Below are 16,602 nucleotides of genomic sequence, written 5' to 3' on the forward strand. Positions count from 1 at the left end.
ACCAATTGAAAATATATTGATTAAAAAAAAAACGAAACACATCAATAATTTATGTAATGTACAATGCCACCTTTCTTAAATTAATGGAGGAAAACTTTATTATAACTCATGAAAATGCTTGTAAATCTTGAAATAGTATGATGGTATCAAGAATTGCTTTTAATTTTAACATCTTTCGTATCAAATCTGTTTTGCATACATAAATGGGCAGTAATTGTACTTTGTGTCATCAAATATAATGACCCAAATGAGTGTTTTCACATGAAAATAGCAAAAAGGAGTGTTTCTGGAGATGATTCTTCTATAATTGAATATCATTTCTCCAAAACTGGTCTGGATTTTTGTGTGATCTAAATTCCCTAATTAGGGGACTATTTTATAGGTCTTATGTTACAGTTGTTTGGGGAGAAAAATATACACAAGAAACACATGGAATTGAGTGAATAGATATTACGTTGAACAATGAAGAAAATGTCTTTTAAAACATGTGGTCACGAGTGTGTACAGCCATAGTATTGAGTGTCTAACCATTGACATGGTCCATGGTCCAACTTACATGGGCACTGATCATCAAATGAAATCGGAAAATTAGCTGCGGTGTGACCATCAAGCAAATTAAAAATTCCTCCTGAATTCAACATTCTCATCTATCTGTAGATTGTTGAACATATTACAGGGATATACATGTATATTTATTAGGTACACTGTATGGGCCAAAATTTACAGGGGAATACAAAAATGAAAATAAAAATAAATATAGCAACATGTAAATAAATGGAACAAAATTATATACATCTTATTCAGGTTTCTTACAGTATAACTGCCACTTTAAAATGAGCTCTAACAAAATTATAGTAATACAAACAAAAAATTCAAGTCTGATTTTTTATATATATATGACATACATGTAGAAACCTACACGTAGTCATTCTTATCATGTATATACAATATGGGGTTTCTTAAAAGACAAACTTTATTTCCTTCAGGTTATACTTTTGTTTTTGGCAGTGCCTATAAATACTGCAGCTTAGTTTGTGCCAGTTCGATTTTGGCTGGATACTAATGATTTATCATATGTAATTACTATGGTTATGGGCAAGAAATATGTAAAAATAAATACACTTGCATTACAAGTATCAAATATTACACAAAGTCTTGCATTACACTTTTTACTTTCAAAGTCATCGGTAAAAATTAATGCAAATAAGCAATGGTTTTTGTAGAATGATATTCATCAGATTCATGTCCTCACAAGCTGAGATTTTACTTTTGATTACTCAATAAAACAGAGATACAGAATCTATGGGATTTATGTGTAACATGAAGTGTTAAAATGTGCTTGCTAACAGTAAAGCAAAACCCATTTTCTCGGCCAATCATTTTGTTGTCAGTCACTGTTTTTGCATCGTCCAAGAAAACAAAGAAACAAATTTTTGAATAAATGCTTTTGAATTTTAGCTATTGTACTGTAGCTAATAAGGTGGCCAAAAGCATGCAATATGATTTCATAAGGCAGCCTACTGTAGTTCATATAATAATAATAATGATATTCAGTTCTTGAATAGCATGTAACATGTACCATTTAACGTCTCTATACTCTTTCAAAGGGACTTTGTTTTTTTTTAAACTCTGGCTTAAGCCCAGCAAAGCATTTTACAGCCCACACAGGCATGTAAGGAATAAATCCCTGTCAGGTTCCCATTTACCTCACCTGGAGGGTGTTTCACAAAGATACAAGTATGACTTAAATCGCGCTTAAATGCCAACGCATGTCTGAAATACAACGTGCAATCTAACTGATCAATACCCAGTATGTGCTTCCTCCTTGCATGATCTGACCGATGCGATTATGCCTTTTATAACACATGCAACTAGGCATTTAAGTGCGACTCTAAGTCATACCTAAATCTTTGTGAAACACCCCCCAGGATTGAGTGCAGCACAATATGAATCAATTTCTTGCCAGAGAAATTTACGCCATGGTTGTGATTCAAACCCACGACCCTTTGTTTCAAAGTCCATAGACTAGTTTACTGTGCCACAACACCCCATGACATAAAAATATTCATTCAATATCTAGGGCTGTTGGGACACTTTGTGAAATCGGTGACAATTAGTCTGCATGAACTTCAAATGAAGTTGGCACTACCAAAAATTGTAAAGGTCGTGTTTAAAATGATTTGCTATCACTTGAACAATACATATTTATAAATGAACTATCAACCTGATGCTTTTGATGACCAGCGTTTTTATCAAAACTCCTAATTACATCCTTACTGCGCTTGCCTAGCAAAACTCTACAATCTCTTATCATGATCATTGGTATTTAAATCTTTAGAAGAATAGAATTATACAATTTGAATTAATAAAAGGATGAGTCTGACACCCCAAAACATGATTGCACATGTATAAAGCTAAAAGTAGAATTAAATATTTGAAGGAAGGATTACAATCGTGTGATTTTCTTTTTTCTTCAGAAGTGATAAAATACAAAAAATGGGTTACTCATATACGAGCTAAAGACAGTTCTGAGATAATGTCAGCTCACAAGAAACTGTAAGAGAAGTGTCAGGTGATGAAAAACTTTTCATTTGACATACAATGAAAATATCAGGAGCCAAATCCACTTAACTCAAAAATTAAAAATGGATTTCTAATACAACGATGAAACAACAAAAATTGTGTCTGCTTTTGATTTCGATTTGATGAAATCTTCATGCTGATTGTCAGTTTTGCAGATCTACACAGCCCATGGGCTCATTATCCTAGTTAAACAAAAGATTCACAAGGATGGTGAAGAAACAGATGAAACATCAGAAGAAAAATATTAATTGATTTTAAGGGTACAAAGACAAACAGACAAGTTCATTTTCATCTCTCAATTTTTATATGACGTGTAAAATACACTCCAGCCATTTTGTTTGGACTTTTTAAAAAAGAAATGGACCAATTTCATTTAAAAATATGGGAACATTTGGACCCCTCCAGTAGAAGGGGGTTTGCCACTGGTTTTAACCCCAACTACATTTTCTTGGTAGATCATACAGGGGTGAGGAGGAGGGGACTGGGGGCCAATAAATCGTAATTCTATGGAAATCCATCAGTGTCATAATTTTTTTTTTCTTAGGAAATTTGCAAAATGTCCTTTGTTAACAAAGAAGAACACACCAAATTGTCAAGAAATCAATGAATTTATGGATATACATTCATATCTAGAAAAATTTTTGAGCAAACATGCATTTTATATGTTGACTTTGCTGGCTTTTGGCCATAGTTTACGACTGATCGGATCAAACGCAAGTCTTTGTAAGACAGGCCCGAGAACTTGTCAATCTGATGTTCCCATGGTCTTAACACTTCAAACCTTCCAGAAATCCATCAAACCATCCTGATTCCAATCAAATGTATCCTCCATAAGAACTTTAATATCAACTGTCAGGTGATCAAAAGAAATGATAAGAAATTATCATTCATTGCTCTCAATTGTCAAGGGTGAAGTCTTTGATGAAAATTACTCCGCCGCCCTCCAGTACATGATCCATTGACTGAGTGTGCTCACAGTCCCACAAAGTCTTATCTCTGTCATGTGTGTATAGGCAATGCAGGTAACTTTAATGATTCAATGTAATTAGTACACATATAGTCCTCTATTCTGAACTCTGGTTTGACCTAAACCGTTTGGCATCGATCGATGCATTACACTAAAGCATAAACAAGGGACAACTGTCAAGTGAAACTTAAAAACGGCTTTATGAGATGGCCCCAAACTCCACTTTCTATTAGGAGCCCTATAAATGCATGATAGACATCATACTAGGACCGAACTCATTAATAATGAGTTGGAATGGGTTTAATCTGTGAGTGATAATGAACTGCTCTTCTACTCTTGTACGTTTCGGTGTATCAATTCTTGGGGAAAACTGGACATGGCAACAGACGAAATGTACATGTACCTGTACAAATAAAGAAAAAATATAATCTCTAATCTAGTCCTTTACATGCCATCTTCTTTTTCCTCGCAACAATCACACTTTCAAAACCTCAGACAAGCAGCTTTTCTTTTCTCTCCACAAAAGCATAGGAGCACAGTATATAACGTTTCTTTGGAACATTGACATACAAAATGGGAGTGCAGTTTCATTTCTTATTCATTTTAGACGTGCAACGATGAGGGGGTGGTTTTTCTCTAAACGGCTGTCTGTAGGGGCGTGGCTGTGTCGTTAGGGGGAGGGCTGAGACCCATAGTGGCGCAGATCCAACCTGCAAAGTCCACTCTTGCTTCCTCTGATTGTGCTGCAAACAAGTGATTCTGAAAGGAGAATGTATATAGTGAAAAAAAAATGAAAAATGATTTCAATTTATTTATTGTCATGTAAAACACAAAAGTTGTCATCAGACTCTTGATACAGTAGCTGAAAAATTACATGGGAAAAGTATATCATCACAATCACAGATGAATAAGTACATCAGAAACAGAAAATAATATATATATATATGTAAGATTCAGATATACCGTTTGCATGCTTGACCACCCACAGCATGGCACTTCACACACAGATCCACTGCATGAAATAAAATTGCCACATGCCGAGGAACCATGATGGGTTTAAATGTATATTTGTCATCAAAACAACAAACACAAAATATCTTGTACTATTATTCTGTATAGGGTGTTTTTAACCATGCATCGAAAATGCGTATCGTATTTTTGTTTTTCTGTGTAGTATGAGAGTGTACTCATCTGAGATTCGTGCAATATTGGCCTAACTATTATATCTCTGCATGCTTGCAATTTTAGTTTGAGCGGTTTAGTTTTTCCCTGTGCAAAATCAACATAGGGAATACAAAAGAACTGACTGCAGTTTCAGTATGCACAATAAAAAAACGTATTGCTCTCCCAATATTGCAGATACATGTATGATGGTTTGCTGACTGCGTATATCAGTGCGTGCACTGTTTTTTGCTTTGCTAAAGAACATTTTATCACAAATATGTACTGCACCACCTTGAAAATCCCCACATACCTCCAAAACTATGATAATGGAACTCTAGAAATGGAACTCTATATAGAGTAGGACTTGTATATACATTTATTTTCTGCAAAAATCTTGAAATCTATATTTTGACCAAAACATACTGATATCGTGGTTCGGATGAATGCAAACGATATCTGCATCTCTCACATTTTTAGATCATGATCAGAGTAATTAAAATTGTGGTCAATGTTCATTTCTTGTAGTTTGGCCAAATACCAGTTTTTAAGACAAAAATCATTGATCCCAAGTGTATGTGTTTTTTTTCTACAGGTACATACATGTACTTGCTTCTTCATATTGGAAAAAAAATGTCACAAAGTTCCCTAGATAAGTAGACCTTTGTGGTTGACCTCGTAGTCAAGCAAAAAAAAGAGACTTTTTAAAGGTTAACAACAATATTAATGAAATATACTTGTATATGCAAGCATAAAATGCGAACAAACACTGTGGAAGTGATGATACATGTAGAAAACAAATGTGAGAAAATTACACAATCACAATTGTGATTTAAACTCTGAACCCTCACTTGCATGACCATTCCTTTATCAACTCCACCAAAATTCCCAGTTGGTGCAAAGTAATTTTTCTCACATTCTCTTTTTCTAGCATATTACATGTATCATCAATCTTACCAATATAGAAATAGTTTAATGCCATCCCTCCCATAAAATCACATGCACAGAAGTATCCAGGGGTAAATGACTTACAAACTAGCTGTAGAAAATAATTGTATTGTAAATTGAATAAATTATTCTGTACTCATCTATGACTGCATTCAATTACCATGTTCAGTTTAAGTCCTTGAATATAGGCCTTCAAATGATATACTGTACATCTATTTTTTTTCTAACTGAAAACAAATATAAAAATTCAAATTGAATATGTACAGTTTCTACAAGTACTATATGTACACTACACACAACGACGCAAATGAGATTATGAACTATGTTGGAATCCCCAAATTCCTTACTTGATGGCCATCATGAAATAAAATGAATTATATATGTATATCATATGAAAGAGGGAAGTACAGTCTTTGTTTTGCACCTAGTTGCAAATTGTTATCAGTCACACATGAATAATTATGAATCATAATATGAGAGCCAAGTGATGAGGTTTTGACTTCCAGCATACTTCATCCGCTCATTTTATAGTGTTTTTAATGTACAGTGTACAAATAACTCCTGTATGCTTAAATACAGTAGTGAACAACTAAAAACCGAATGCTGAATAATTCTTATATGTCCTCCAAAATTTGACACATTTAGAATATATCCTTACCCTAAGTCTCTTGAGATCTGCTCTATCATTTGGATTCTTGATCAAACTGTAAAGAGTGCAATGTGAGTAAAGAGATCAAGAACATGAAAATAAATTCCAACTAAACTGGGTTCCAAAAGAAACTTATCAAACTTTACACTACACAAATTCCACACAGTCAAAATGAACCAAAGTTTGACACAGTCTAGCTTCAATAATCTTTACTTAGCACATGTCAATAATTAGGAGATTGGTCCAATCACAAAGAGGCCCATCAAATCAATCGGTTCCGGAATCCAAAGTCACAAAATGGCGAAAGGAAGACCAATGAAAGTGATATAGGATTAAACAAACTTACCAGTTTATAAAAGCTCACAGTATGACCATCGGCATATTTAATTGATTGCCTCAATAACTAAGAAGTTACAGGAAGTTATTGAATTAACATTTTTAATGCATGAATAGACTTAATCATGTCAATCGCAGTCAAACAAAGAACGACCATTTGGTTGAGACTGAAACAAGACTTTTGTGACTTTGGTTTCCGGAACCAATTGATTTGAGGGGCTACAGCCTCTTTGTTATCAACATATGCTCTAAATTATTAATATGTGCTTAGTAAAGATTATTGAAACTAGCCTGTGTCAAAACAAAATTTTGTTCATTATGAGCGAGTTGAATTGGTGTAGAGCAGTTGTGAAGTTTGATAAGTTTCTTTTGGAACCCAGTTAACATATACATGTACATGACATTGTATCAATCAGGGAAGGGACGCTCCTTTCATACTTCTATTTGAAGCCTTGAATTGATTATTTTTTACAATTCTTATAGATTTTATGGATTGACATCATCGTGCCGACATCTGAGAGGCCAATTAAAAGCCCAATTGTCTTGCATTCATTGTTAATCAGCATCTGGCACAACTCTGACAACTCCATTTATGCATATTCCTATAGCCTATAAGGGGGAGAGTCCAATGATATGACATCATGAGCATGAATTCTATTGGAGCCAGGTGTGACCACTTGAAATAAATAAAGACTTCCAGAATACTGCATTCCTCAAATTTGCAACACTGATTTTTTGTTCTTATATTGCTCATTTTTTCCATCTTAAAGTTCATTGCCCCAAAACTGAAAATTAAATGATTAATGATTTCTTTGGAAATAAGACATTATCCTTTCTCTCAAACTGAAAATCAGTGATTTTGACATTTCCATGGCACTGCCAATTTAAGAACTTCAATGATCATTTCACATTAAACATTTTTTATGGCATTGAATGAAAAATATTATTATGGGCACAGAAAATATTTGTTTTAATTTCTTTCTTCTAATTTAGTTTGCATGATTTTCCTTCTTCTGCATCAAAGTTATCACACAATATGATAACAAGTGGAACGCCTCTGGCAGTCTCGCCTGCGTTACGTGATTCAAAATAGCAGCAGTGCTGACTTTGAAAACAACTATTGAATAATTATTCACAAAAAACACCATTCATTTGATAATAAAATACTAGTTTACTGACCCTATGACCTTTGAACTTTGTCATGTGACCTGAAACTCATGCAGGATGTTCAATAAATGATTAAGCTTATTTCTACGTTTCATAAACCAGGGGGGCCTTTCATGAAAGGACTTGTCGGACATTTTATCCGACAAGTCCCATTTTATCCGACAGGAACAATGCCTTTTAGCCAATCAAAATCAGGGAAAGATGTCTGATCTGAAAACTTGTCAGATGAAAATGTTAGCTACCCAGATCTAAAAACTTTCAAATTTATGATGGCAATTCAGCAAATACCTCCAACATGGCCAAAGTTTTTTTTTTACCCTAAATGGCCTTTGACCTTGGTCAAGTGACCTGAAACTTGCACAGGATGTTGGGTGATACTTAATTGCTCTTATATCAAAGTTTCTAGATCCATAAAATTTCAAATTTATGATGGCAATTCAACCCTCAACATGGCCACAGTTCATTGACCCTAAATGGCCTTTGACCTTGGTCATGTGACCTAAAACTCACACAGGATCTTCAGTATGGCTGTTATCGTTAAGAAAATTCTCTGTCGATATATTGCTAAAAATATCTTTACCGATATTGGTAACTATCGACAATAGAACATAATCGATGCACACTTTTTATGGATGACAAAATACTTGCGTTGGTCAAAATTTGTATCTGCCACTGTACCAAGAATGCTTTAAAATCCGCGTTCATCGGATGTAAACTATTACATACTCTTTTAAAAAACATATTTAGCAAAAATACATCCCCACCTTTCACGTTACTAGCATTATTTTAGGGTTGGATGAAATTTATCAATAATTTGGGGGCTGTTTGGACATTGTTCTGAGCAGTCAATGTCTTTCGCCTATCTGCCATTTTGATATCTTGCTGTACAACTTCGAACAAAGAGGGCAGCAACACACGGCCATGTGCTGCCTTCTACATTAGTACTTCGCTAAAATTGAGCTTGCGCTTGTGAATTTTTTTTATATACGATCAAATGGAGTCGAGTGCAGTCACAATGTTTGGATTGTCATGATTATAGCGAAGTGAGATCGTGTTTTGTGGCTAGTAAATATTCGTATTTTGTTGAGATTTTGGAGTAATTTCTTTTGCTGTTCTGTGCATTTTGATGAAAAAGATGTTTTCTGTGATTTTCCGTTTGAACAGCCACTTTCAAAAGGCCACTTCCGTGAATTCCGTGAAATCGCAGAAAATCACTGTCATGTCCCTACATAATATACATGTAGCGGGTATTATCAACAATGAGAGAAAAGTTGTCGATATCGATAAGTGGCAAAAAACAAACGATGATCGACAAGTCTAGCGATAAAGAGGTTATCGATAACAGCCATAATCTTCAGTGACACTTGATTGCACTTATGTCCAGGTTTCATAACTACAGTGTATATCCATAGGCATTCAAAGTTATGACATTTATAACTTAACCTCTGTTAAGATTTTGATGCTGATTTTCCCAACATGGTCTAAGTTGATTGACCTTAAATGACCTTTGACCTTGGTCATGTGACCAAAACCCAGGCAGAATGTTCAGTAATACTTGAATACCCTTAATTTCGAGTTTCATGACCCAAGTCCATATACTTCCTATCTTACGATGACATTTCAAAAACTTAACCTTGGTTAAGATTTCAATATTGACGCCACTGCCGTGCTGTCGGAAAAGTGGCGCCTATAGTCTCGCTCGTATGCAGGCAAGACAAAAACTGTCTCTTTTTCTTGTACAGGTTTTGAAGAGTGGAGAGCTTTTCTTACCATACGTCAACAAACTCTACAAATTCTTCTGAGAAGGCCCTGGATGGTAACCTGGGTGGATGCTAGAAAAGACAAAATAGAAATGTTTTCAATAAATGTAAATTTATATTGATTACATATCAAACACAAAGTTCTCACTTGCTTAATAATAAGTGTTTCATTGTGGGAGATAAAACTCAAATATATTTTTTAGGTTTCTATATGTCATTGCAATGGCAATGTTGCCTCTTTTGTATAATTTTTCTTCCTTTATTTTCATTGTTTTTTTTTAATCATCAAAATTAAGTATTTTGTTGTTATTGCCTGCTTGTATAATTATCATTCTTTTGCTGCATACAATAAGAACAGTTTATTATTTTTTTATTATGCAGGATGTAATCTTGAGCAGCAATAAGCCAACACGCATACATGTACATGTGTATCAGGGTTGTCCAATATGTAAAAGATTGTATGTAAAAGAGTTATGTAAAATAATTTGATTCGTTTGAGTGGTTGAGCTTCAGAGCTCAACCGCGGATAGCTCAGTCGTATACACCTGTCTCAGATAAGATCGTAGATCGTAGATCTTAACTGAGGGGTTTAAGTACTGCTCAAGCCAAAATGCGTCTAACAAAAAAACCTGATGCTATTGCGTGTTAGCGTGCCTCAGCGCTGTATACAGTGCAGGTGTGAATGCAGTTGAAAAATAACACTTCGCCCATCAAAAAGGACGTACATGTTGAAGCCATGTATAGGAGAGTCACAACCTACATGTATGGATCGACCTACCAGTCCCTGGCCAAGCTCAATAGTACAAAAGTACTGTACACCAGAGTGTGGTCTGAACAAGAAGAACAAGAAGATAGTTACCTCCTCTACGATATAATTGAGTAATTCAAAGATAGCCATGGGTCTCGGGGAATCTGAAAATACACCTCCAACTCCTGAAACAGTAAAAAAAATAATAATAAGAATAAGGTATGGTTTTATGATCAATCTACATGTATGAAGAAATTAATAAAGAAGTATGTGTACAGACATGTGTAACAATAAATAAACCCTTGACTCTCTTCACTTGGCTGAAAGTATATGGGCAATTCCATAGGTTGGTGGACATGAGCTCAATGTGTCTTTGTACATATAGCCCATCTGAACTGTAACGTGAGTAACCACTTTATCTGCACCCCTAGTAAACACCATGTGTTCTTTATTTTTTTAATTATATACAAATTTGTCTCTCTAATATACTTCTTTGAAATGGATGTAATCAACTTTCATAAAAGCCTTGCATGAGGACACTTTTCACTTATGTCCACTTTTCATTTTATGCATGTCCAAATCATGTAACATGAGTAACCGACACATTTCAAAGATTTGCCAGGAGCATAATGAAATTTCCCAAGTTTTGTTTTCATACAAAGGATAGTCAGACTGTGTATTATGTTGTAATAAAGAGATTTTTAGTTCCTATCAATAATAATGGAGTTACAGCTCCAAGTATGAGTCAAGGTGTCTCCAAATGTAACGTGAGTAACCGTGGAATAGCCCATATGTGCAACTACATGTATCCCCCCCCCCCTTTTACCCTTCCAACCATCAATTTACAAAAATAAGCATGCTTCTGAGGGGAAAGGCTAAAAAGGAAAAAGGAAAAAGCTTTTTGGTAATCTGTTTTAAAGTCTTATAGAGCTTTATACAGCTTTTTGGTTATCTGTTTTAAAGTCTTATAGAACCCCAAATAACTGCTGATAACCATGCCTATATTCTTTCTGGGGGTTAAACAGTCTTTTTATATAATGGAGGAATTCAACATCAAAGTTTCCTTTAACTAAACATTACTATCAAACATGGTAATGCAATGGTAATAATGTGTTTATTCATAAACACAGAGGGAATTTCCCATTCAAATTTAATAATCAATCTTTTTTTTCTTATGTTACATATATATCCATATTTGCAATTTGTATTAACATGTAAACAGGGTAAGATGGTAGAAATAAATAAATTATTGCTATTCTGAAGACTTAACATAAATAAACACATAAATAAGTTCAAAACAAATATTACAATTGGGTCCATAATAAATTGCCATGCAAATTGAACATGTAAGACATGCAAGAACATTGGATGCTTTATTTGTTTCCAAATATTTTTTTCATGCAATATCATGCCTGTAGTTGCTAATGGTGATTCTTTACAAAGACAAGTCACAGGAATCTAATTTAAAATACATTGATTCAAATTAAAAATGATTGAATCAAAAGTGCAAGCAAAAATAAAAATAAGTGGATGGACGAATGAAAAAATGAAAGAACGAACGAATGAACAAATGAATGAATGAAATAAGTATTAGATTAATGAATACCATAACAGATGTATAAATGAATATATAAATAAATAAATAAATAATAAATAAATTGCATCAATCACAAATATTCATAAGACAAGGGTCATGTCTTTTAAAGGTCAAGTCCACCTCAGAAAAATTTTGATTTGAATAAATAAAAAAAAATCAGACAAGCATAATGCTGAAAATTTCATCAAAATTGGATGTAAAATAAGAAAGTTATGACATTTTAAAGTTTTCGCTTATTTTTCACAAAATAGTTATATGCACTATTTAGTCACATGCAAAGTGAGAATCGATGATGTCCCTCACTCACTATTTCTTTTGTTTTTTGTTTTGATTATGCAATATTTCAATTTTTACAGATTTGACAATATGAACCAACTTTACTGAACCATAAAATGTTTGTTAATTCCACCTGTTCAGTGAGGAATAAAACTTTGTTTCACAGGACAATGAGGAGAAAATTAGAATATTTCATATAATAAAATAGTGAGTGATGTCATCAGTTCCCTCATTTGCATACCGACCAGGATTTGCACATAACTGTTTTGTAAAATTAAGCGAAACTTGAAAAACGCATAATTTTCTTATCTAACATCCAATTTTGATGAATTTTTAGTGTTATGCTTGTTGGATTTTTCTCTTTTTACTTAAATCAACTTTTTGTCGGGGGTGTACATGTCCTTTAATAAAGCTACATGTATTGGTTTCAAATCAAACTAAGGGGGTTTCCTAGAATACTAGTCAGTCATATTAACAGTTATTTAAAAAAATAAATGCTGGTTTAGATATTTTGTAATACATGTAGTAACCTTATGACAAGCTAGTTAGAGCATGACACTAATGACTTTCAATAACTGATATTGATTTCTTCAGAATAGAGGGAAAATAAATAATAAATAAATTGCATCAATTAAAAAATATTTATAAGACAGGGGTCATATCCTAAGTTGAGAAAGGTTTCAAGTCAAACTAGGGGGTTTCCTAGAATACCAGTCATATTATCAGTTATTTTAAAACAATGACATCTGGTAAAATAAATTCTGGTTTAGATATTTTGTAATACATGTACATGTAGTAACCTGAATTATGACAAGCTAGTTAGAGCATGACATTTATGACTTTCAATAAACTGATGTTGATTTAATCAACAACACTTTGTCATACAGGAGCAAAGACTCTGAACAATTTGAAAAAGGTTTCACATAAAAATTATAGGGGGTTCCAAGTATACAAGTAGGTAATTATGATCAATTATTTTGAAACAATGACATCGTGGGAAAATAATTGCTAGATTGGTTATTTTGTAATATATGTAGTAACCTTGAGTTTTAGTTAGAGCATATCAGGATGATGATGACATTAATGACTTTCCCCGAGTTAAGACTGATTTCATCAATCACAAATCTTTTTAAGAGAGGGACCAAGTCCTAATTTGAGAAACGTTTCACACAAAACTACAGGATTCCAAGAATAAGACAAGAATATTTGCCAATATATCATCGTCAGTCAGATAACATCTGGGAAAATGAATCCTGGTTCATTATTTTGTCATTTTACACTGGCATGCTTGCCATCGAAGTGTATCAAACAGAAGAACAAGACAAGGCCAGACATTTACTAAAAGGCATGCTTAATGGCCATGCAGAATGGGCAACGTGTTAAATTCTAAGGACAAATCAAGGTTTAGTTGTGCTCACTTTCTCTCACTGAATGAAGATACACAGCTCTTGGATAATAGGCAGATTTTCATCAATAATTTTTATTATTATTATTTATTATTATTATTCGTTTGTCAATCTGTATTCATTATTATTTGTTTGGCGTTTTCTGCGCCTGGGAGGCCAAGAGCAAACTTAACCCCTACGACCAGCAGGTCTCTCCTCTTTTTAAAAGTTTAAATAATTTTGACACAAAAAGGACTTGTATGACTTATAAAAGGTGCCCTTTATTTGCACCTTGACATTATTCGCTTCATCCCTAAATTCTGAAATTCTACTTTAAAGACAGATATGTAATGACAAAATCATAATTTTCTGAATCTGAATTAGTTATGACATGTGTTGAACTTGATTCTCAGACTTTCTATTGCTAAGCAGAGGTATTAAATAGAGCTCTAAGATTTCAAAACAAGTGAAAGAGATGGCAACAGAATGAATATAAAGAAATGTCCGACTATCACCCAATTATCACCCAGCGAATTAGAATGATTGTTTGATCTTAAAAAGTAGCAAACATGCCCTTACATTTTGGAATGAATGTATGTTTTGTGGTTCCAAGAGTTTTTGCAAGGGTTCAGATTCTAGCCAAAATAAATCGCACATAACAGTAGGCCTACCTATTTTTACAGCCAAATAAAAATACAACGGTCAAATCTACACAAGTAGGCCTATATCACATGATACACTACAGCACATACACTGTACATCTACTTTGTACTAGAAAGCCAATCCATTTACTGCAGCACAAAACTGTCATTACACTTTTTTTTTGGGGGGGGGTACACGAACATGCACTCTTTCTCCCAGGTACAATAAATGCATCAAGCGTATCAGGCTAGTCAGTTTAGTTCCTTTGACGTGGAAGTTTTTTTTTCTATTTTAACTACTATCCATCTATTCACTTCAAACAAATTAAGTGAATGTATGCTATGCATATTAAGATAGGTAATCAATAGGTTTCCACTTCTTTTGATCCAATATTTTGTTTTGATTGACATGTTTTTATGCACCATTAATACCGTTTTCATTTCTGTTTTGAGATCTAAACTTCAACATGATCTGTTAATGACTCTAGTCAATCATTAAATCTCAAACTGTAGTTTTTCTTTGGTCTTTGAAACAAGCTGTACTTTCTACTTACATTTATCTTGTAAAATCATTTTTGGTAGTATATAAAAAATGCTATATTAATAATGTTAGAGAATAAAGTAAAAATGGCATTATGTTGAATTAAATGACTGATATACAAGTAAATTATATTAAAATCCAAATCGAATGATATGTGCAATGAAGATTAAAAAGGGTCTTTTTGTGCCCAATATAGCCTGATAGCATCGATTGTTACCACTGATCGGTCTTGGAGTACCCCGGGAACCCGACTGACTTGTTTTCCGAACAGTCTTGGCCTCTCCCGCCTGCAGTTCATAACCAAAGAGGTTGGCCAGTGCCGACTCGTCGGGGGGTGGGATGGGGTAACGTCCAATGGCCATCTCGACTAACGATAGACCCAGACTCCAGATGTCGGATTGTACCGTGTAATGTGTGCCTTGTAGTCTCTCAGGCTGTATGGGATAATGGGTAAAAGACATTGGTTGTTATTATTTGAGGTCACCTGTGACTTGAGAGGCGAAAATCAAGCTGAATCGCCGTGATCTGTTGGTCTTTTCCCCCCCTACATAACTGAATACAAGTAATGTGCAGGTGGACCATTACATTTAAAAATAGCAGTGTTTTATCAAGCAAAGGTGGTTATTTTCACAGGGCCCACATTTAACATTCACTTGAGGGACAAAAGAGGGGAGGGGCATGTTAACACAGGCTCCAGTCATCTACAAGGGGGGAGGAGTCAAAACCAGGATCGTTGATTCCACAAGCACTAATAACAGACCATCTTGTCCCCTCAGTGACAGCTGAAATACAGAAAACCTTATGGCAGGGTTGGTAATTTTGCCAGGAAATACCGGGAGATACTGGATACTTCCAGGGGCCTGGTTCATTAACTTTGCCATAACAGCAACTAGGATGGTAACAGGGCTCAGAAGCCAATCACAATCAAGGTTTCCCACAGTAGCAAAGTTACCATAGTTATACATGTATGTCTTTATCAAAAGGAACCTAGAATTCAATCAAAGCTTGTGAACTGATTTTATTTCTTAATTTTAGGATTGACTGCAAGAAGTGATCAATTCAGGGCTGCACTAGGCAATACTACCAGTATGTAAATTCAAATTAAATTGATCTGATTGCTTATTATTATTACATATTTCTACCAATTCTAGACAGTTTATATGATATTTATCTTTTGAATTGCTTTTTAGGTTGTCATGCAGTCCAAATAAGCTTATATTGACAACACCTGCAAGCTGTGTAATTGATATGTCATAGAAAATACAACTTTGTTCATTGTCTTGCTTGTCAAATATTATATTGAATACTCTGTTTTATATTGCATTTTCTTTGTTTACTTGTTTATAAGTTACAGAAATCAATAAATGAAATACATACCGACATATATGACCTCGTTCCAACAAATGAATTTGCCATTGAATCTATGAGCTGACCGCTTACGCCAAAATCACAAAGTTTGATCTCACCCCGTGAATTGACCAGGATATTTGATGGTTTCACATCTGACAAAAGGAAGGAAATCATATCATAGACAAATCATAGAATTATATCTATTACAGTATTTGTATAATTGATAAAAAAGTAAAGAGCAGGAAATACAAATATTTTACTATACTGCAACAGTTCTCAATCGGTACACACATGACCTGAATAACGGTTATCAATTCAATCAAAGTTCTAGAGAGCATCAAATATAGTATTCAATTTGTCACCCACAAGGACACTGCAGGAAATTTTAATGCATTGATTTTTCCCCATAAAGGCACAAGAATCTACAGGTCTTTAGATATGTATTTCAAAAGCAAGGTCCAACTATTACGAAGAAGAAAGGAAATATGTGTCT

General features: G+C 34.1%; 1 protein-coding gene across 1 annotated transcript; it reads right to left on the reverse strand.

Annotated features, from left to right (window-relative positions):
• Nucleotides 1-1,941: 1,941 nt before the first annotated feature.
• LOC129262320 (dual specificity mitogen-activated protein kinase kinase 1-like) lies at nt 1,942-16,257 on the reverse strand. The gene is made up of 6 exons (XM_054900424.2): nt 16,137-16,257; nt 15,016-15,193; nt 10,431-10,504; nt 9,582-9,643; nt 6,318-6,363; nt 1,942-4,309 (listed from the first exon to the last, which is right to left on the reverse strand). Exons 1-6 carry the CDS (start codon nt 16,173-16,175, stop codon nt 4,187-4,189), a joined length of 522 nt encoding a protein of 173 aa, XP_054756399.1. The 5' UTR covers nt 16,176-16,257; the 3' UTR covers nt 1,942-4,186.
• Nucleotides 16,258-16,602: the final 345 nt, after the last annotated feature.

This window comes from Lytechinus pictus, chromosome 5, assembly GCF_037042905.1.
Source record: "Lytechinus pictus isolate F3 Inbred chromosome 5, Lp3.0, whole genome shotgun sequence".
Lineage (NCBI taxonomy): Eukaryota > Metazoa > Echinodermata > Echinoidea > Temnopleuroida > Toxopneustidae > Lytechinus > Lytechinus pictus.